General features: G+C 47.0%; 1 protein-coding gene across 1 annotated transcript; it reads left to right on the forward strand.

The window, feature by feature from the left end:
* The first annotated feature begins 95 nt into the window (after positions 1 to 95).
* Positions 96 to 6,956, forward strand: LOC140399072 (large ribosomal subunit protein uL11). Its single transcript, XM_072488185.1, has 7 exons — positions 96 to 274; positions 2,982 to 3,055; positions 3,158 to 3,256; positions 5,478 to 5,559; positions 5,832 to 5,918; positions 6,696 to 6,808; positions 6,902 to 6,956. Exons 1-7 carry the CDS (start codon positions 238 to 240, stop codon positions 6,905 to 6,907), a joined length of 498 nt encoding a protein of 165 aa, XP_072344286.1. The 5' UTR covers positions 96 to 237; the 3' UTR covers positions 6,908 to 6,956.
* The last annotated feature ends 9,915 nt before the right edge of the window (positions 6,957 to 16,871 follow it).

Here is a 16,871-nt window from a genome sequence, read left to right on the forward strand (position 1 = left end):
CAATAGAGTGACCGTTGGGTTTTTAAACCCGGGAGTGCTGTGCCTCACACAAGATGGCGGCGCGGTGGTGCCACTCGGAGCTGGCGGCCGGCGCCGGGCGGGTATATAAAGCGGCAGCGGCGTGCGAGCCGCCCTCTTACTGCGCCAGTCAGCGAAGGTGCAACTTCTGCTCGGTCGTCCCGAATCAGGGTTCATCCGACACCGAAACCGCTCGCCGGTGCAGTAAACGCCGCCAGGATGCCTCCTAAATTCGACCCCAACGAAATTAAAATCGGTGTGTACGCGGGGAGTCCGGCGGCTGGGCTTGGTTTTTGGGGCGGGGGGGGAAAGGGAGGGGGGTGCTGGGTTGAGGCCTCTCTGGACACGTGTGTGTGTGTGTGTTCGGGCTCTTCCGCCGGTCCCGGGCCGCGGGCTCCCGCCCAGGATAGGCCAGCCCGGGTAAGTGTTTGTTCATCGCTGTTCGGGCAGCAGCAGCTCCAGGTGTCCCGTTGGCCCAAGATGCAGATTCCACAGGAACAGGCCCGTCGAGCCGGCTCCGCCATTCAATACGATCATAGCTGCTCCCACACTTCAAAGCCTTTTACACCCATTATCCAAATATCCCTTTACCGTATTATTAATCAGGAATCTTATCTAAACCTCATTTTGAACATGTGCATTGACTGAGCCTCCACAGCTCTCCAGAGTTAGGGAATTCCAAAGATTTCGCCACCCTCTGTGCAGGGTAGCATAGTGGTTAACACTGTTGCTTCACAGCGCCAGGGTCTCCGGTTTGATTCCTGTTTGGTTCCCTGTCTGTGCAGTCTGCACGTTCGCCCCGTGTCTGCGTGGGTTTCCTCCGGGTGCTCCGGTTTCCTCCCACAAGTCCCAAAAGATGTGCTTGTTAGGTGAATTGGACATTCGAAATGCCCCCTCTGTACCCAAACAGGCACAGTAGTGTAGCGACTAGGGGATTTTCACAGTAACTTCATTGCAGTGTTAATGTAAGCCTACTTGTGGCAATAGTAAAGATTATTATGATTATTAAAGAAATTCCTTCTCTCAGTCCCAAGTGGCTACCCCTTATTTTAAAACTGCCCCGTGGTTCTAGACTCCCACCAGGGGAAATGTCTTACCTGTATTTTTTAAGTTTCATTCTTTGAAACTCTAGGGAATACAGGCCCAGTTTGCTCAATCTCTCTTCATAACAATCCTGCTGACCCCGGAGTAAGTCAGATGAACCTTTGCACTTCCTCTTTGGCAATAATATCCTTTCTGAGGTAAGGACCAAAGTTGCACAGTACTCCAGGTATGGTCTAACCAAGCTTCTATACAAGTGAAGCATGACCTCACTATTGTGCTTGAATCTCAAAGGCTAACATTCCATTGCTGCACCTGCGTGCTAGCCTTCAGTGACCTGTGGAGAAGGACACCCTTTGTACATCACACTTTTTAATTTCTTACCATTTAGGAAATACTCTGCTGATCTGTTCCTTGTCCCAAAGTGGTTTAACTCACTTTTTTTTCTCTGACAGGATTTTACACATGCAGAGACTTAAATTGTCAGGCTGCTCCATTGCACTGGTTCCCTTTAATTATATTGTCTGCAACCTAGCGGTTAGTGTCCTGCATTGGCTTCAATTCAAATTAATGCACATGAAGAAACGCTGGATAAATCCATGCCTTCCATTTGTGTTTTGGAAATTCTGTTGTATGCCAGGTCATTTATACAGAATGATTACCAGAGTAAATCTTAAATGTTCAATGTTTAGTTCTTTTAAGTGAAGGCACGCAGTAAGTACTTCTCTTTGAAAGAGATCAAGCACCAATGTTAGTACAGGGTATGGACACCAAAGACGTGCCCAACATGAGAAATTTCTTGACTCGGAAGATTTAAGTTTTTGGCGATCTGTCTCCGATGAATGTGGATGTACACCGAGTTTATACTCAAGGAGCCAGTCGGTAGATATTTGAAAATTAAATTGAATTTGTCAAATTCTGGCTGTACCTTTTATCTAATGGCCAAGCAGGTCTGAAGGGCCTTGTAAGGCCTAATCTTTTTGGCATCACTGGTTGAAATCCTCTACTAATCCAACATCCATCCTCCGCATGCCTTTGATGTGAGGACTGCCATGACTCTAGAAGATTCATTACCCCCATCGGAGGACAGCTGGGGGTGGATGATCAATATCTCCTTTTTCCCAGAAAGATTTCTTTTGAGTTTCACTTGGACTTGTTCATACTCAAACAGCTCCAGCATTGCATCTAGTTGAATATTGGATTGTCAGGATTTTCTTGCAACTTCATAGAAGTCAGTTACAGCGTTCAGTTCCAGTGTCCAGGGAAAAGCAGGGTTATAGGACTAGCTGACCTCTTGCTGAGAGTCAGCAGACAGAAATGTAAGTGAAATTAAACTGTTGCTGCAAATTATTAAAAAACAGTACGAAGTCTTACAACACCAGGTTAAAGTCCAACAGGTTTGTTTCGAATCACTAGCTTTCGGAGCGCTGCTCCTTTAGGTGAACTGCTCCATTCACCTGAGGAAGGAGCAATGTTCCGAAATTTTCCCTAGATTAATTAAAATGATATCTGGATGGTAATTGTCTGGCCTTGGCTCCCCAAATTATAAATAAATGTCAGGATATCAAGTTGAATCTGGATTCACTTTTCAAATAAGCTCACTAGTCCTCAAGGGGTAGTGATTATTCATTTACTCAATAAAAACATTTAATACTCAAGAGTTTTGAGGGAGTGGGGTACTTTGGGAGTGGTGTGCAAGGTAAAAAGGAGTCTGCAGCCTATTTTAAAATTTGAGCTTTTTTGTATTGAATTTATAATGCCTAGTTAAAGAAAGCTTCTTTGCAAAGGCTGGTTTTGTAGAATGCTAGCCCTGTCCCTCGATTCATACAACAAAATGAGGATTAGTGCGTCTAGGGAATTCTGATGAATTAGCAGTTTTGTTTATAAAGTATACCTGTTTGACTGTCGTTGTGTTTCCACAGTATACCTCCGATGCACTGGGGGTGAAGTTGGTGCTACCTCATCTTTGGCCCCCAAGATTGGCCCACTGGGTCTGGTGAGTGTCTGCACTCTTTACACGATTTGAACATGGCTGCTAGCAGGTCTTTTTTATTATTAATTTAGCCTTATTTTTCCCCCCCCCCCGCACCCTGTTTAGTCTCCCAAGAAGGTAGGAGATGACATTGCCAAGGCTACAGGTGACTGGAAAGGTCTGCGAATCACGATCAAGCTGACTATTCAGAACCGACAGGCGCAGGTAAAGGGAGGGTGGTAGTGTCTGTAAGTCGTTGCATGTTACTTGTGCCTCGACTAACCCCTTTTCAGGTGTAGCAGGCTGAATTTCCTATCTATTATGTATTAAAGCCTACCTGAAAAGCAGCGCAACAATACTTGGGGTTCCCAGGTATTTGAGAGGGGTACAACAGGGCAGTTTGCTGCTGTGACTGTGCAATGTTTTCGAAGTTTAAAAAAAAATTTAGAGTACTCAATTCATTTTTTCCAATTAAGAGGCAATTTAGCCTGGTAAATCCACCTACCCTGCACATCTTTGGGTTATGGGGGTTAAACCCACGCAAACACGGGGAGAATGTGCAAACTCCACACTGACAGTGACCCAGAGCCGGGATCGAACCTGGGACCTCAGCGCCGTGAGGCAGCAATGCTAACCACTGCCACCATGCTTCCAAGTTAATACACATCCTACTTTGATTGTTGAGATATTCTGGGTAAGACATTCGCTTGTCGCTGCTGCCTTGTTGCCCGAATAAAGCCATAATTGCTGCTTTTCCCAAGTCACTGTCTTTGCTTCCTGCCAAAATCTTTGTATTATCCAGAATGCAGTTGAGCCTTGCTTGTACATTTGATCCATTATAAAATCCCAGGTGGCAGGCTATTTCTTACAAACTAGTGTGTTCACAAAATGTGTATGAACAGTCCTGTTTACTAGAAGATGCTAATCCATGATGGGAATAGGAGCCCTGATGATTATTTCCACTGTCCCCTGGGTCAGTAGTCATGCCAGTGTGACATCACTGATCATCAAATCCCTACAGTGCAGGAGGCCATTTGGCCCATTGGATCTGCATGAATCCTTTGAAAGAGCACCCTACCAATGCCATATCTCCTGCCCTATCTTCATAACCCCACCAACCTTTGGACACTAAGGGGATATTTAGCATAGCCAATCCACCTAAACTGCACATCTTTGGACTGCGGGAGGATAACGGAGCGCCTGGAAAAAACCCACGCAAACACGGGGAGAATGCAGTCATCCAAAGTCGGAATCAAACTCTGGTCCCTGGTGCTGTGAGACAGCAGTGCTAACCACTGTGCCAGCATGTCGACTGATCAGGAAGAGACATTCTCAGAAAACAGGTGTGTGTAGGACTTGACTCTGTCTTGGAACTGCATATAGTTGGCTGAATAGAAATTGAGGTGTGATGCATTGTGGATTGTGCTTTGGTGTAATTGAATCAGCCAGTGGGGCTGTGGTCCCATAAACTTGCGACTTCACTCCAAACATATGAATGAATTAGAAGCAGGCCACTAGGCCCTATGAGCCTGCTCTGCCATTCAATAAGATCATGGAATATCTGATTTTAGCCTAGTCTTCACATTCCTGCCTACCTGTTAGCCTTTCGCCCCCTTGCTCATCAAAAATCGATCTACCTCTGCCTTAAAGGATATTCAACAACTTTCTTGCTCACTCAGAGTGTCCTAAATGGGATGATCCCCATATTAGACATAGAAACCCGACAGTGCAGTTGGAGGCCATTCGGTCCATTGAAAGTGCACCCTAACGAGGCCCACTTCTCTGCAATATCCCCATAACCCCGCCTAGCCTGCACATCTTTGGGCACCAGGGGGCAATTTAGCGTGGCCAATCCACCTGACCTGCACATCTTTGGACTATGGGAGGAAACCGGAAGAACCCACGCAGACACTGGGAGAACGTGCAAACATTAAACAGATAGTCACCCACGGCTGGGATCAGTCCCTTGCACTGTGAGGCAGCAGTGTTAATCACTGGCCACCATGCTGCCCAACATTTTGAAAGCATCCCTGGGGACAGGTAATCTGGAAAGTACCTTGCAGAATATTTGTGAAGATGGTTGAGATTCATTATCCTGATGGGGCTTAGATGTTGAGTAATCGAGACATATGTATGGCTTGGTAGTAGAGAAGATTTTGTACCTGAATCTATTGTAGTTACAGTTGTTAGAAACTGCTTTCAAAGCATTTGAGTTTTATTGTTAGTGGTGTGCGTGGGTTGGGTGGAGAAAGATTTTTTCCATATTCTTCGCAGTGTGTGTGCAATCCTTTCTATTATTGGCAGCTAAAAGATCTGACACAACATGAATGATGTAGCTGAGCAAGCTGAAATGAGTGGGCATGGTGTCGTATGTTTTTATTAAAAGTCTAGTTTTGTTTTGTGTTCGCCACAGTATCCTGCACTGACAGCTATATTTCATTCATAGATTGAGGTTGTTCCATCCGCTTCTGCTCTCATCATCAAGGCCCTGAAGGAACCACCCCGTGACAGGAAAAAGCAAAAGAACAGTAAGTAAAAAAGCAGGGGGGGGGGGGGGTGGAGTCTATGCTTTTCAGTTTGTGTAAAAGAGTCAGTTGCGTTCTCCCTGCTAGACAAGTTTAAAGTCAAACATTAAGTTTGATGATTTTTGAACTTGTCCTTGCTCGTGCCGCTGAAGCAGAAACTAGTATAGAGTCTGACACTCACTGTGCATTGAATTAACTTGCTGGTGATATAGTTGCCCACTGACAACAACCCAACTGGATGTGTATTAACTGTTGATTCTGTTTTCTTTTTCTAGTTAAACACACTGGCAGCATCACCTTTGATGAGGTGGTTAGTATTGCTCGACAGATGAGGCACCGTTCTCTGGCCAGGGAACTTTCAGGTGGGCACTGACTGCCAGTGTAGTGGGTGATGGCATGTACCATTTGCTTCTGTAAATAACACATTTTGGAATTTATTCTTTTATGCAAAATACAAAGAGGGTCACTTTTGCACAGCAATGTTTTTGAGGTCTTTCCCAGCACATTGTCTCTTGAAAGAGAACGAGTCTCAATAGAATTCACAAGCTAATGGGGAAATTCCTCAGCAGCTGTTTACTGTTTTTATTGAGGAGCCCACCCCCCACTTTCCTATACCCCAGCAGAGGAACCAGCAGAATCAGCTGGGCCTAAGGTTTCAATGCTCCTTTAGGGAAAGGGAAGGACCACTCTGTTGGAAAATGTCATGTTGGCAACTTGGTGCAGGGGTTTACACAGTTAGCATTCCTCCCCTGGAAGGCTGAGGGCAATGATTGAGGACATGAGGCCCAGGTGAGGTTTTTTCTGGAAGTTGGTCCCTGCATCCTCCTACTCCTATTCCTGCTGTTCGTTTTTTTTTTGTTTTTTTTTGCTGATCTCCATTTTCTCCCCAAATACGATCAATCTTCATTGTTCCTGCATTAATTGACAAGTAGGAACTGGGTAAATATGGTTAAGTGTAACATTTGAATCAATAATGGAATTTTACACTTTGAGCTTTAAAAAAAGTAGGGTTGATTTTTAAGATCTGGGAATCTGGTTTTAAGCCAAAATCATGGGGTTGATTTTTACACCAGATCAGCTTTTTACATTGTGCATGTACATACAGAATTTGATGTATTGGCTCTTTGTAACCACCACAGGAACAGTGAAGGAAATCCTTGGAACTGCTCAGTCCATTGGTTGCAACATTGATGGCAAACACCCCCACAGTATGATTGAGGATATCAACCAGGGCAAGCTCGAGTGTCCTTCTGTAAGTAGATTTTATTGGATTGCCTTGAACGGAAGTTGATGTTTGATCCAAAGTTTTGCCAAGTCACTAATATTGTTTTCTTTCTTCCAACAGGAATGAAGTGGAGGTGCAATAAAACTAATTACCAAATAAAGTTTTAAACAATGAACCTGTCTATTCAACTCTAATCCAAGTTAGCAAGTTTAGTCACCACTTTCATCAATTCCAGAACGTTTGCCTAACTAGAATTGTACATGGTACAAAAGTACATTAGGAGGGATGGTACTAGATCATTCTGTACAAACTCATTTTGTGGGACTTGTTACAACTTAATTAATTCAGTTTGCTGATTTATGGGTTTAATTTACTATACTCCAATTCTGACAAGGTGCTGGATGATTTTAATATGCAATAAAGTCGGGTGGCAAGTTTTTTTTTTTTCTCTCTCTCCTCCCCCCCCCCCCATCGTAGAACATATATTTTGCACTCAAGTGCAGAGGATTAGAATCCTTCTGTCAGCATTCAGTACAATGGCTGCATGCCAAATCTGCCCCAATCTTGAAGCACCAGCCACTTTTGTCAGTTTTGTGGATTTTGCACAGTGCTCATGTGGGTGTTTGCTGCAAGAGGTTGGACGCCGAGTCTGAAATCACCTTGTGGGCAACCAGAACACAGGGTTTCTTCAAATTGCGGGTTGTGACTACGGGTGGATGTTGGGAAGCGATCGGTTGAGGCATTGTCAAGCATGGGAGAAGTGGCTAACGGCCGTAAACGGCTTTTAAAATTAAATAATACAATCTTCCAGCCAGAAGCACGGCAGGGAGCAGGTTACATGCCCAGCGCATAGCTGTTAGTGCTAAATCGCAGAGTTGGAGTTTCGAAGGATGGGGGTTTCAATTTCTTCTTGAAACTTACAGGATACTGAGGCCTGGATAGAGTGGACGTGGAGAGGATGTTTCCACTTGTAGGAAAAAACTAGAAACAAGGGACAATCGCAGTCTAAAGGGCTGATCCTTTAAAACCGAGATGAGGAGGAATTTCTTCAGCCAGAGGGTGGTGAATCTGTAGAACTCTGTCGCAGAAGATTGTGGAGGCCAATTCACTGAGTATCTTTAAGACTGAGATAGATAGGTTCTTGATTAATAAGGGGGCTGGGGTTATGGGGATGAGAAAAGTATCAGCCATGATTGAATGGCAGAGCAGACTTGATGGGCCAAGTGGCCTAATTCTGCTCGTGTCTTATGGCAGGTCTGGGTGAGGGTAAGGAGCTGAAGGGTGTGCAACAGCGGAAATCCCTCCACACAGTGCGAAAAGGCACGGAGGGCATTTCCATGAGGTGGCTAGGAATAGCTCCTCGACTAGGAATAGCCCCTCGACTAGGCCCCGAGGGAGGGTTTTTCTATCCGAGCAGGGGTTTGCCCAGGTGGAATACCACTGCACACCTGCCTATCCTCCAGACCATGAATGCCATCGGGTCCGAGCATGACCGTTTTGAGGTCTCGGGTAGCATTGCCCACGAGGCGGATATCCACTGCCACAAATTGTGCAAACGCATGGTGTCATCCAGTCCCGCACCTCTGCCACCCACATTAGGGTTTAAACTAATGTGGCAGGGGGATGGGAACCAAATGAGGTTAGTGGACAGTAAGGAGGTAGTCACTAAAGCCTGTAAGGAACTAGATCATGAAGGCAGTGTGACTAAGGGGAAGAGTAGGCAGGGAGCAGGTGATGAACACAAACGGACTGGTGGTCTGAAGTGCATTTGTTTTAATGCAAGAAGTGTAGTAGGTAAGGCAGATGAACTTAGGGTTTGGATTAGTACCTGGGAGTATGTTATTGCTATTACTGAGACTTGGTTGAGGGAAGGGCATGATTGGCAACTAAATATCCCAGGATATCGATGCTTCAGGTGGGATAGAGAGGGAGGTAAAAGGGTTTGGAGGAGTTGCATTACTGGTCAGAGGATATCACAGCTATGCTGAAGGAGGGTACTATGGAAGACTCGAGCAGTGAGGTGATATGGGCAGAGCTCCGAAATAGGAAGGGTGTGGTAATGTTGGGGCTGTACTACAGACCTCCCAACAAGTGTGAGATAGAGGTACAAATATGTAAACAGATTATGGAAAGGTGCAGGAGCAACAGGGTGGTGGTGGTAATAGGAGATTTTAATTTTCCCAACATTGAATGGGACTCAGTGTTAGAGGCCTAGATGGAGCAGAATTTGTAAGGAGCATCCAGGAGGCTTTTCTAGAGCAGTATGTAAATAGTCCAACTCTGGTAGGGGCCATACTGGACCTGGTGTTGGGGAATGAGCCCGGCCAGGTGGTTGAAGTTTCAGTAGGGGATTACTTTGAGAATAGTGATCACAAGTCCGTAAGTTTTAAAATACTCCTGGACAAAGACAAGAGTGGTCCTAAAAGAAGAGTGCTAAATTGGGGGAAGGCCAACTATACCAAAATTTGGCAGGAGCTGGGGAATGTGGATTGGGAGCAGCTGTTTGAAGGTAAATCCACATTTGATATTTGGGAGGCTTTTAGAAAGAGGTTGATTAGAGTGCAGGACAGACATGTCCCTGTAAAAATGAGGGATAGAAATGGCAAGATTAAGGGTTATGGTGTTCGGGCTGGAAAGTGGAGCTGAGTCCACAAAAGATCAGCCATGATCTCATTGAATGGTGGAGCAGGCTCGAGGGGCCAGATGGCCTACTCCTGCTCCTAGTTCTTATGTTCTTATTAGGGAACCATGGATGACAGGTGAAATTGTGAGACTAGCTAAGAGGAAAAAGGAAGCATACATAATGTCTAGGTGACTGAAGACAGACGAAGCTTTGGAAGAATATCGGGAATGTAGGACCAATCTGAAATGAGGAATTAAGAGGGCTAAAAGGGGTCATGAAATATCTTTAGCAAACAGGGTTAAAGAAAATCCCAAAGCCTTTTATTCGTATATCAGGAGCAAGAGGGTAACTAGAGAAAGGGTTGGCCCACTCAAGGACAAAGGAGGAAAGTTATGCGTAGAGTCAGAGAAAATGGGTGAGATTCCTAACAAGTACTTTGCATTGGTATTGAACGAGGAGAGGGACATGACGGATGTTGAGGTTAGAGATAGATGTTTGATTACTCTAGGTCAAGTCGGCATAAGGAGGATGTGTTGGGTATTCTAAAAGGCATTAAGGTGGACAAGTCCGGATGGGATCTATCCCAGGTTACTGAGGGAAGTGAGAGAAGAAATAGCTGGGGCCTTAACAGATATCTTTGCAGCAGCCTTGAACACGGGTGAGGTACCGGAGGACTGGAGATTTGCTAATGTCCCCTTGTTTAAGAAGGGTAGCAGGGATAATCCAGGTAATTCTAGACCGGTGAGCCTGACGTCAGTGGTAGGGAAACTGCTGGAGAAGATACTGAGGGATAGGATCTATTCCCATTTGGAAAAAAATGGGCTTATCAGTGATGGGCAACATGGTTTTGTGCAGGGAAGGTCATGTCTTACCAACTTAATAGAATTCTTTGAGTAAGTGACAAAGTTGATGGATGAGGGAAGGGCTGTAGACGTTATATACATGGACTTCAGTAAGGCGTTTGATAAAGTTCCCCATGGTAGGCTGATGGAGAAAATGGAGTCCAGGGTGTACTAACTAGATTGATAAATAACTGGCTGGGCAACAGGAGACGGAGTAGTAGTGGAAGGGAGTTTCTCAAAATGGAGAATTGTGACCAGTGGTGTTCCACAGGGATCCGTGCTGGGACCATTTGTTTGTGATATACATAAATGATCTGGAGGAAGGTATAGGTGGTCTGATTAGCAAGTTTGCGGACACCAAGATTGGTGGAGTAGCAGATAGTGAAGGGGACTGTCAGAGAATATAGATAAATTGGAGAGTTGGGTGGAGAAATGGCAGATGGAGTTCAATCTGGGCAAATGTGAGGTGATGCATTTTGGAAGATCCAATTCAAGAGTGAACTATACGGTAAATGAAAAAGCCCTGGGGAAAATGCATGTACGGAGAGATCTGGGTGTTCAGGTCCATTGTACCCTGAAGGTGGCTGCGCAGGTCGATAGAGTGGTCAAGAAGGCATACGGCATGCTTTCCTTTATCGGAAGGGGTATGGAGTACAAGAGTTGGCGGGTCATGTTACAGTTGTATAAGACTTTGGTTCGGCCACATTTGGAATACTGTGTACAGTTCTGGTCGCCACATTACCAAAAGGATGTGGATGCTTTGGAGAAGGTGCATAGGAGGTTCACCAGGATGTTGCCTGGTATGGAGGGCACTAGCTTTGAAGAGAGGTTGAGTAGATTAGGATTATTTTCATTAGAAAGACTGAGGTTGTGGGGGGACCTCATTGAGGTCTACAAAATCATGAGAGGTATAGACCGGGTGGATAGCAAGAAGCTTTTTCCCAGAGTCGGGGACTCAATTACTAGGGGTCACGAGTTACAAGATGAGAGGGGAAAAGTTTCAGGAAGATGTACGTGGAAAGTTCTTTACGCAGAAGGTGGTGGGTGCCTGGAACGCATTGCCAGCAAAGGTGGTAGAGGCAGGCATAATAGTGTCATTGAAGATGTATCTAGACAGATACATGAATGGGCAGGGAGCAGAGCACCTTACAAAATAGGTGACAGTTTTTGACAGGATCTGGATTGGCGTAGGCTTGGAGGGCCGAAGGGCCTGTTCTTGTGCTGTAGTTTTTCTTTGTTCACCCAGCACCTCTCGGGGGCTGGTGCCCCACAATCCTAGCTGCCCCCCGGTAATGCCCTCTGCCTTTTCGCACTATGTGGAGGGGTTTCCTGTACGGGCTCATGCTGCATAACCTTCACCTCCTTACCTGGTCATGCTGGCAGCCGCAGCTTGCTCCTCGGCCAGCTACACAAAATTGGTGGAGATGTGGATTCCTGAGGTGATGATAGCCACCACTTCTTAGAGGGAAGAGCAGTGGAGCAAGGTGACCATGCTCCAGACTTTGAGCAGGTCTTGGTAAAGGATGTGCGGCACCTGCAGAGGGTAATAAAGACCCTGCACATCATAATTCAGGCCGTGTACCCGGCGGAAGAAATGCATCACCAAAGCACACCCATTATGGAGGAGGCTCAATGGAAAGGTCTGAAGGCCTGGTTGCCTACCCTAAGCGGGAGACTCAGAACCTCTGCAGCGTAGTTAAAGCTATAAACAAGTTATTAACTTTAACTATGGGTAAATATATATGAGAACAGATTTAAAAAACTGAAATCATGCACAAACCAGTGAGGGGTGTAATTGATAATATGGAAAGATGTGTCATTTGAAACGTGGAAGTCTGGCAATATCTGGTCTGAGAGAAGACGGAAAGATCCCACAAAGAGTTAACAGCAGCTGTCAGGGAAGGATTGTAAAATGCAGATAGCTTTGGTCAAGCAGTCTTGGCAAACAAGACAAACAGGATTTTGAATGAAGCCAAAAACAATGGCTCACACCTTCATTGAAAGTAACTAATTTAGTAAGGATGTGGTTCTAGGTGTGAAAATTTGCTAATACCAGGTTTATCAGTCTACGAGAAACAATTCAAAGTCAAAATTGAACTGAGGACACAATTGGAAAATAAAACTATAGAAATGACAGGAATTAAAAGTAACACCTATTGAAACCAAAGCATTTTGAACATCACAAAGGAAACAATGTAAGATCTATGAGATTAAGTCATGTCAAAATGAGTACTTAGTTGGATTAAAAGGTTTAGGTCAAAGTTCCTTTTTACAATAACATCAAAAAACTTAATTGTTAGAAAGCAAATATAAACCTCGAGACCAGGGCAGGAACCAATCAGATTCAGATCCAGAAGCAGAGCTCAGAGGGAGGGAGAGAGAAGCAGAGAAGGAACAAGCAGCTAGACTCAGATTACAATCAGCTCGGCCATGGGAAATGGACAGGGCAGAGCAGCCGAGCTAAAATAGCTAAATACATCTAAAGACCAGACTTTAAAGAAGATTGATTGTCAAGTTGGGCCTGAAGGTCCCTTCAATCAACCAGAAGGATCCAGAAGCAAGATCTTTTTACCTTCCTGTAAAGACAGTGATTGCATCTTTTAAAAAGAAAAAAATATATAATAAAATAACTTCAAAAGTTTTAACCTGAAATAGTGGTTATTCCAAAGTCTACTTTACTTACTTAGCAATGCGGAACCCAGGATCGATGCTACTACGTGGTAAGTAGATGAAATCTTCGGTGAAGGTATGGGTTATACCGGGGATAACTTGAAAATATAGTTTGACCTGAATCGCACCCACTGAAGCTTGCATCGGAGTCGGGGAGTGAGAATCCCTGATCACCATTTAGAATGTCGGCTCTTTTTGGTATAGGGGCACTTGTAAGAATAGTGGTGAGTTTTCAAAAACGGGTCAGCTGACTTTAACATTCACTTATACACTAGTGAGACCCCTAGTGGTCAGTTGGTGAATTACAACACAACCATGATATCACGAGTCAGGGGGAGGGGTCAAAGTGACCAAACAGTACCACAACATGGAGGCTATCTGCTGGTTTATGATGAGAACTCGATCCCTGCAAGACAGCCCTCGGAGCAGTCCTGTCCAGCATCTAAAGCAAGCAGTGGCCTTGGTCGCCAGCTCCTGGCCAGGCATATTTGGACTCCCAAGTAGTGGAGGCGGGTCCTGCTCCAGGTGAAGGCCTGAGCTCCTCTGCGAACGGACTGTCTGGAATACTTGGCCCAGTTGATCCTGGCAAAGGAAATGGTGGAGTACAGAGCCTGGTACTCACCCATTCTCCGCAAGTAGCAGGGTCGGTGAACATGAGCACATTATCAGCGTAAGCCGAGGCGACCGAAAACCACCTCGGCAGGAAAGGCTCCACGCGAATAGAATAGAGTTGGCCAGACAAGGGGCAATCCTGACACATTCCTCTCCCAAAGCTGCTGTCAGGGACCTGTTAACCTTAACTAGACACTCCCGCAGTGTACAGAAGTCAGTTCTGGGTGACGGAATGTGTCTCAAACCCAAATGCTTGCAGCATCCCGAATAAATATTTGTAATCCACCATGTCGAACACCTCCTGTAAGATAGACCTGCCCTCCGGGGATGATGGACCAGATGGATGTTGCTGTAATTGTACGGCCTGGGACCATGTAGGACTGGTCGAGGTGGATTATGTGGTCCAGAGCGGTGCCAAGGCGCGCACACATTGCCTTGACGAAGATCATACTGAGTAGGGAAACAGGTCACCAGTTTTTAAGGCGACGGACAGCCCCACGCCTTTGGCAGCAGGGCAATGGTGGCCCTGCACCACAAGAGGGGCATCCCCCTGGTCACGATACTTTTCCCCAGGACCCCCGCGTAGTTACTCCCCAGAACGCTCTGAAGTACTACGCGTTCAGCTTGAGGTTTTGCCCCTGGACAGGTTGTCGAGGGTGTCGGTCAGCTCCCCCAGGCTTATAGGGGTATCAAGCCTCCTGGCACCCTGCGGTAGGTCCTTCTACAAATCTCTGCAAGCATCCTTGCTCGACAGATCCAGGGAGAAAAGGCGCTGCAAGAGCTTCGGATTTGAGCCCGGACCTCCGGATCTGAGACAGACCTGTCAGCCAGCAGCGCAAGGAGTTGCTGCCTGACCCCATGCCTTTTTTCCAGTGAGTGGAAGGGGGAGCCAGGTTCCTCCCTATCGCCTGTCGGGGAACTGGGCTGAGGGCCTTGGCTCAGACCCCTCTCCTGTTGCGACGCTGGACAGATCTGGGAATAATTCGGGGAAAAGCTCCGGAACGGAGATGGAAGCGCCCAACGTCAGAGGCCGGGGCTCATCACCGCCACCCCCCCATCTTGTTGACCCAGGCTGAAGCGATGCTGCGCCCAGTACCTGACACTGAGATGTCAATGGGCCCCAGATGAGATGAAGTGTCCACAGAGCAAGGTGTGTCAAGAACCCCCAAACCGGAGTTCCAGGTCACGGGGTTGGGGATATCTGGGGCTGATCCACCCTTCTTACGGGCCTTGCGGATGTCCTCCCAATTGGTTCATAGGCACCAGTGTGGTGCCCCCTCATGGGGGTGGGGTGGTAACATTAGGGGAGGGGGCAACAGCCATGGCCACCTTGGTGCCCATGGAGGCGTGGCAATTCTTTCGCAAATACCCCACCTTCTTGCAGGCACGGCAAAGCACGCCATCCACAGACCAAAAATACACAAATTCTCCCATTGATGGAAGACTTCAAACTATCTCCTCCCGGGCCAGGCACACAAAAACCTGGCGCCAGAAGTAGATGTGACTGAGGGGGCATCTCCTTAGGCCGAGAGAGAGCAGCACCACCTCAGAATGTACCTCCCCCCCCCCCTAGTTGGACGTGGGGGGAGGAGCTCTGTAGGCACATTGGACAATATGACCCTCTTGACGGTGGCCTCAAGAGGGACCACCCCCACGTAGGTCCCGGGATGTCCACCGTGAGCGAGGTAGACTGTCTTCTCAGCCCTCAGGAAAAACCACAAAATTTCTGTACATATTTGTGGCTATTGATGGCCACAATAGCCGAGAGGCCAACTATGCCAGCCATTGCACAAACGCATGCCCCTATGGTGACGGTAAGCATAGCACTTAACCCCCACTTTCCGGGTTAGCAACTGGAAGGGTGGCAGGGTTACGGGCGTAGTGGAGGCTGAAGAGGCCACCATCCCTGCATAGCTGACACCGGCGTAGATGGAGTGGCCATCAGGGCATGTGCCATGCCCACTCTTATGGGCTGTCGTGTTGGACTAGATTTGAAAATAGACGGGGGGGGGGGTTTAAGGGGAAGGGCGAGGTGGAACAATGTACTCTTCCGAAGGTGTGCAAAGGAACGAGAAAAGGAAGGGAAGGCACAGTGGGAGGAGGAGGATAGCGGCACAAGAGGATGGATTGGTGGCTGAGGTGGGAAACTCCTGTGAAACTGGCGAGTGGGAGGATAGCTGAGCACAAGCAGATCTTCAGTCCGTGAGGGGCCCCAGCAAAAACACAGTGCATGCTTCCACCCTAGGTCAACTGCACCAATGTAAGTAGGTGCTGGTTTGCGAGGTCTTATATTCATTGGAGTTTAGGAGGTTGAGGGGAGATCTAATAGAAACTTACAAGATAATGAATGGCTTAGATAGGGTGGATAGATAAGTTGTTTCCATTAGCAGGGGAAACGAGGACCCGGGGGCACAGCCTTAGGCAGATGGCGATGATTGGGAGAACTGGGCTAGGCCAGGCAGGGCCCTCAGCCCAGGGGGAGCCCAACAAACAGGCAGTCCAAAGGACTCTGCTCCCACCTTGGTGTTGAAGCTGCCTGTTTTCTTGTCTTTCTCTCCTCTCTCCAGGCAGCTCAGCAGCAAACAGCACTGGGAACAGGCAGCAAACTGAGCAGCAGCAACAGAGAGAGAGCACGAGAGAGAGAGAGGCAGCAGCCACTCTCCACCACAGCAACCTCACAACTCCAAAGTCTGCATCGGGAGTGCCCACTTGGGATTGGCCATGCTAAATTGCCCCTTAAGTGTCCAACGGTTGGGTGGGGATTGGGCCTAGGTAGTGGGCACAAGTGATTAGCACTGTGGCTTCACAGCGCCAGGGTCCCAGGTTCGATTCCCTGCTGGGTCACTGTCTGCACGTTCTTCCCGTGTCTGTGTGGGTTTCCTCCGGGTGCTCCGGGTTCCTCCCACAGTCCAAAGATGTGCAAGTTAGGTGGATTGGCAATGATAAATTGCCCTTAGTGACCAAAAAAGGTCAGATGGGGTTATTGGGTTATAGAGATAGGGTGGAAGTGGGTCGGTGCCGACTCGATTGGCCGAATGGCCATCTTCTGCACTGTATGTCCTACGACTATGAGGTAGGGTGCTCTTTCGAGGGGTCGGCGCACAGTTGTTGGGCTGAAAGACCTCCTTCTGCACTGCAGGAATTCTATGATTCCTTAAAACCCATCTCTGACCAAGGCTCAATTCCTTAGTGAAACCTTTGGAGATGTATCCTCCCATGTTTAAAGCACTATACAAATAGTTCCCATTCTGAACCCTTTGGTTTACTGGGGTTAAAGAAAAGTGGCAGCTGAGTACCAAAGGTTAGGTCTAAGTCACTACTTGATGTTAAATCCAAGTCAATA

Source organism: Scyliorhinus torazame, chromosome 22 (genome assembly GCF_047496885.1).
Source record: "Scyliorhinus torazame isolate Kashiwa2021f chromosome 22, sScyTor2.1, whole genome shotgun sequence".
Classification (NCBI taxonomy): Eukaryota; Metazoa; Chordata; class Chondrichthyes; order Carcharhiniformes; family Scyliorhinidae; genus Scyliorhinus; species Scyliorhinus torazame.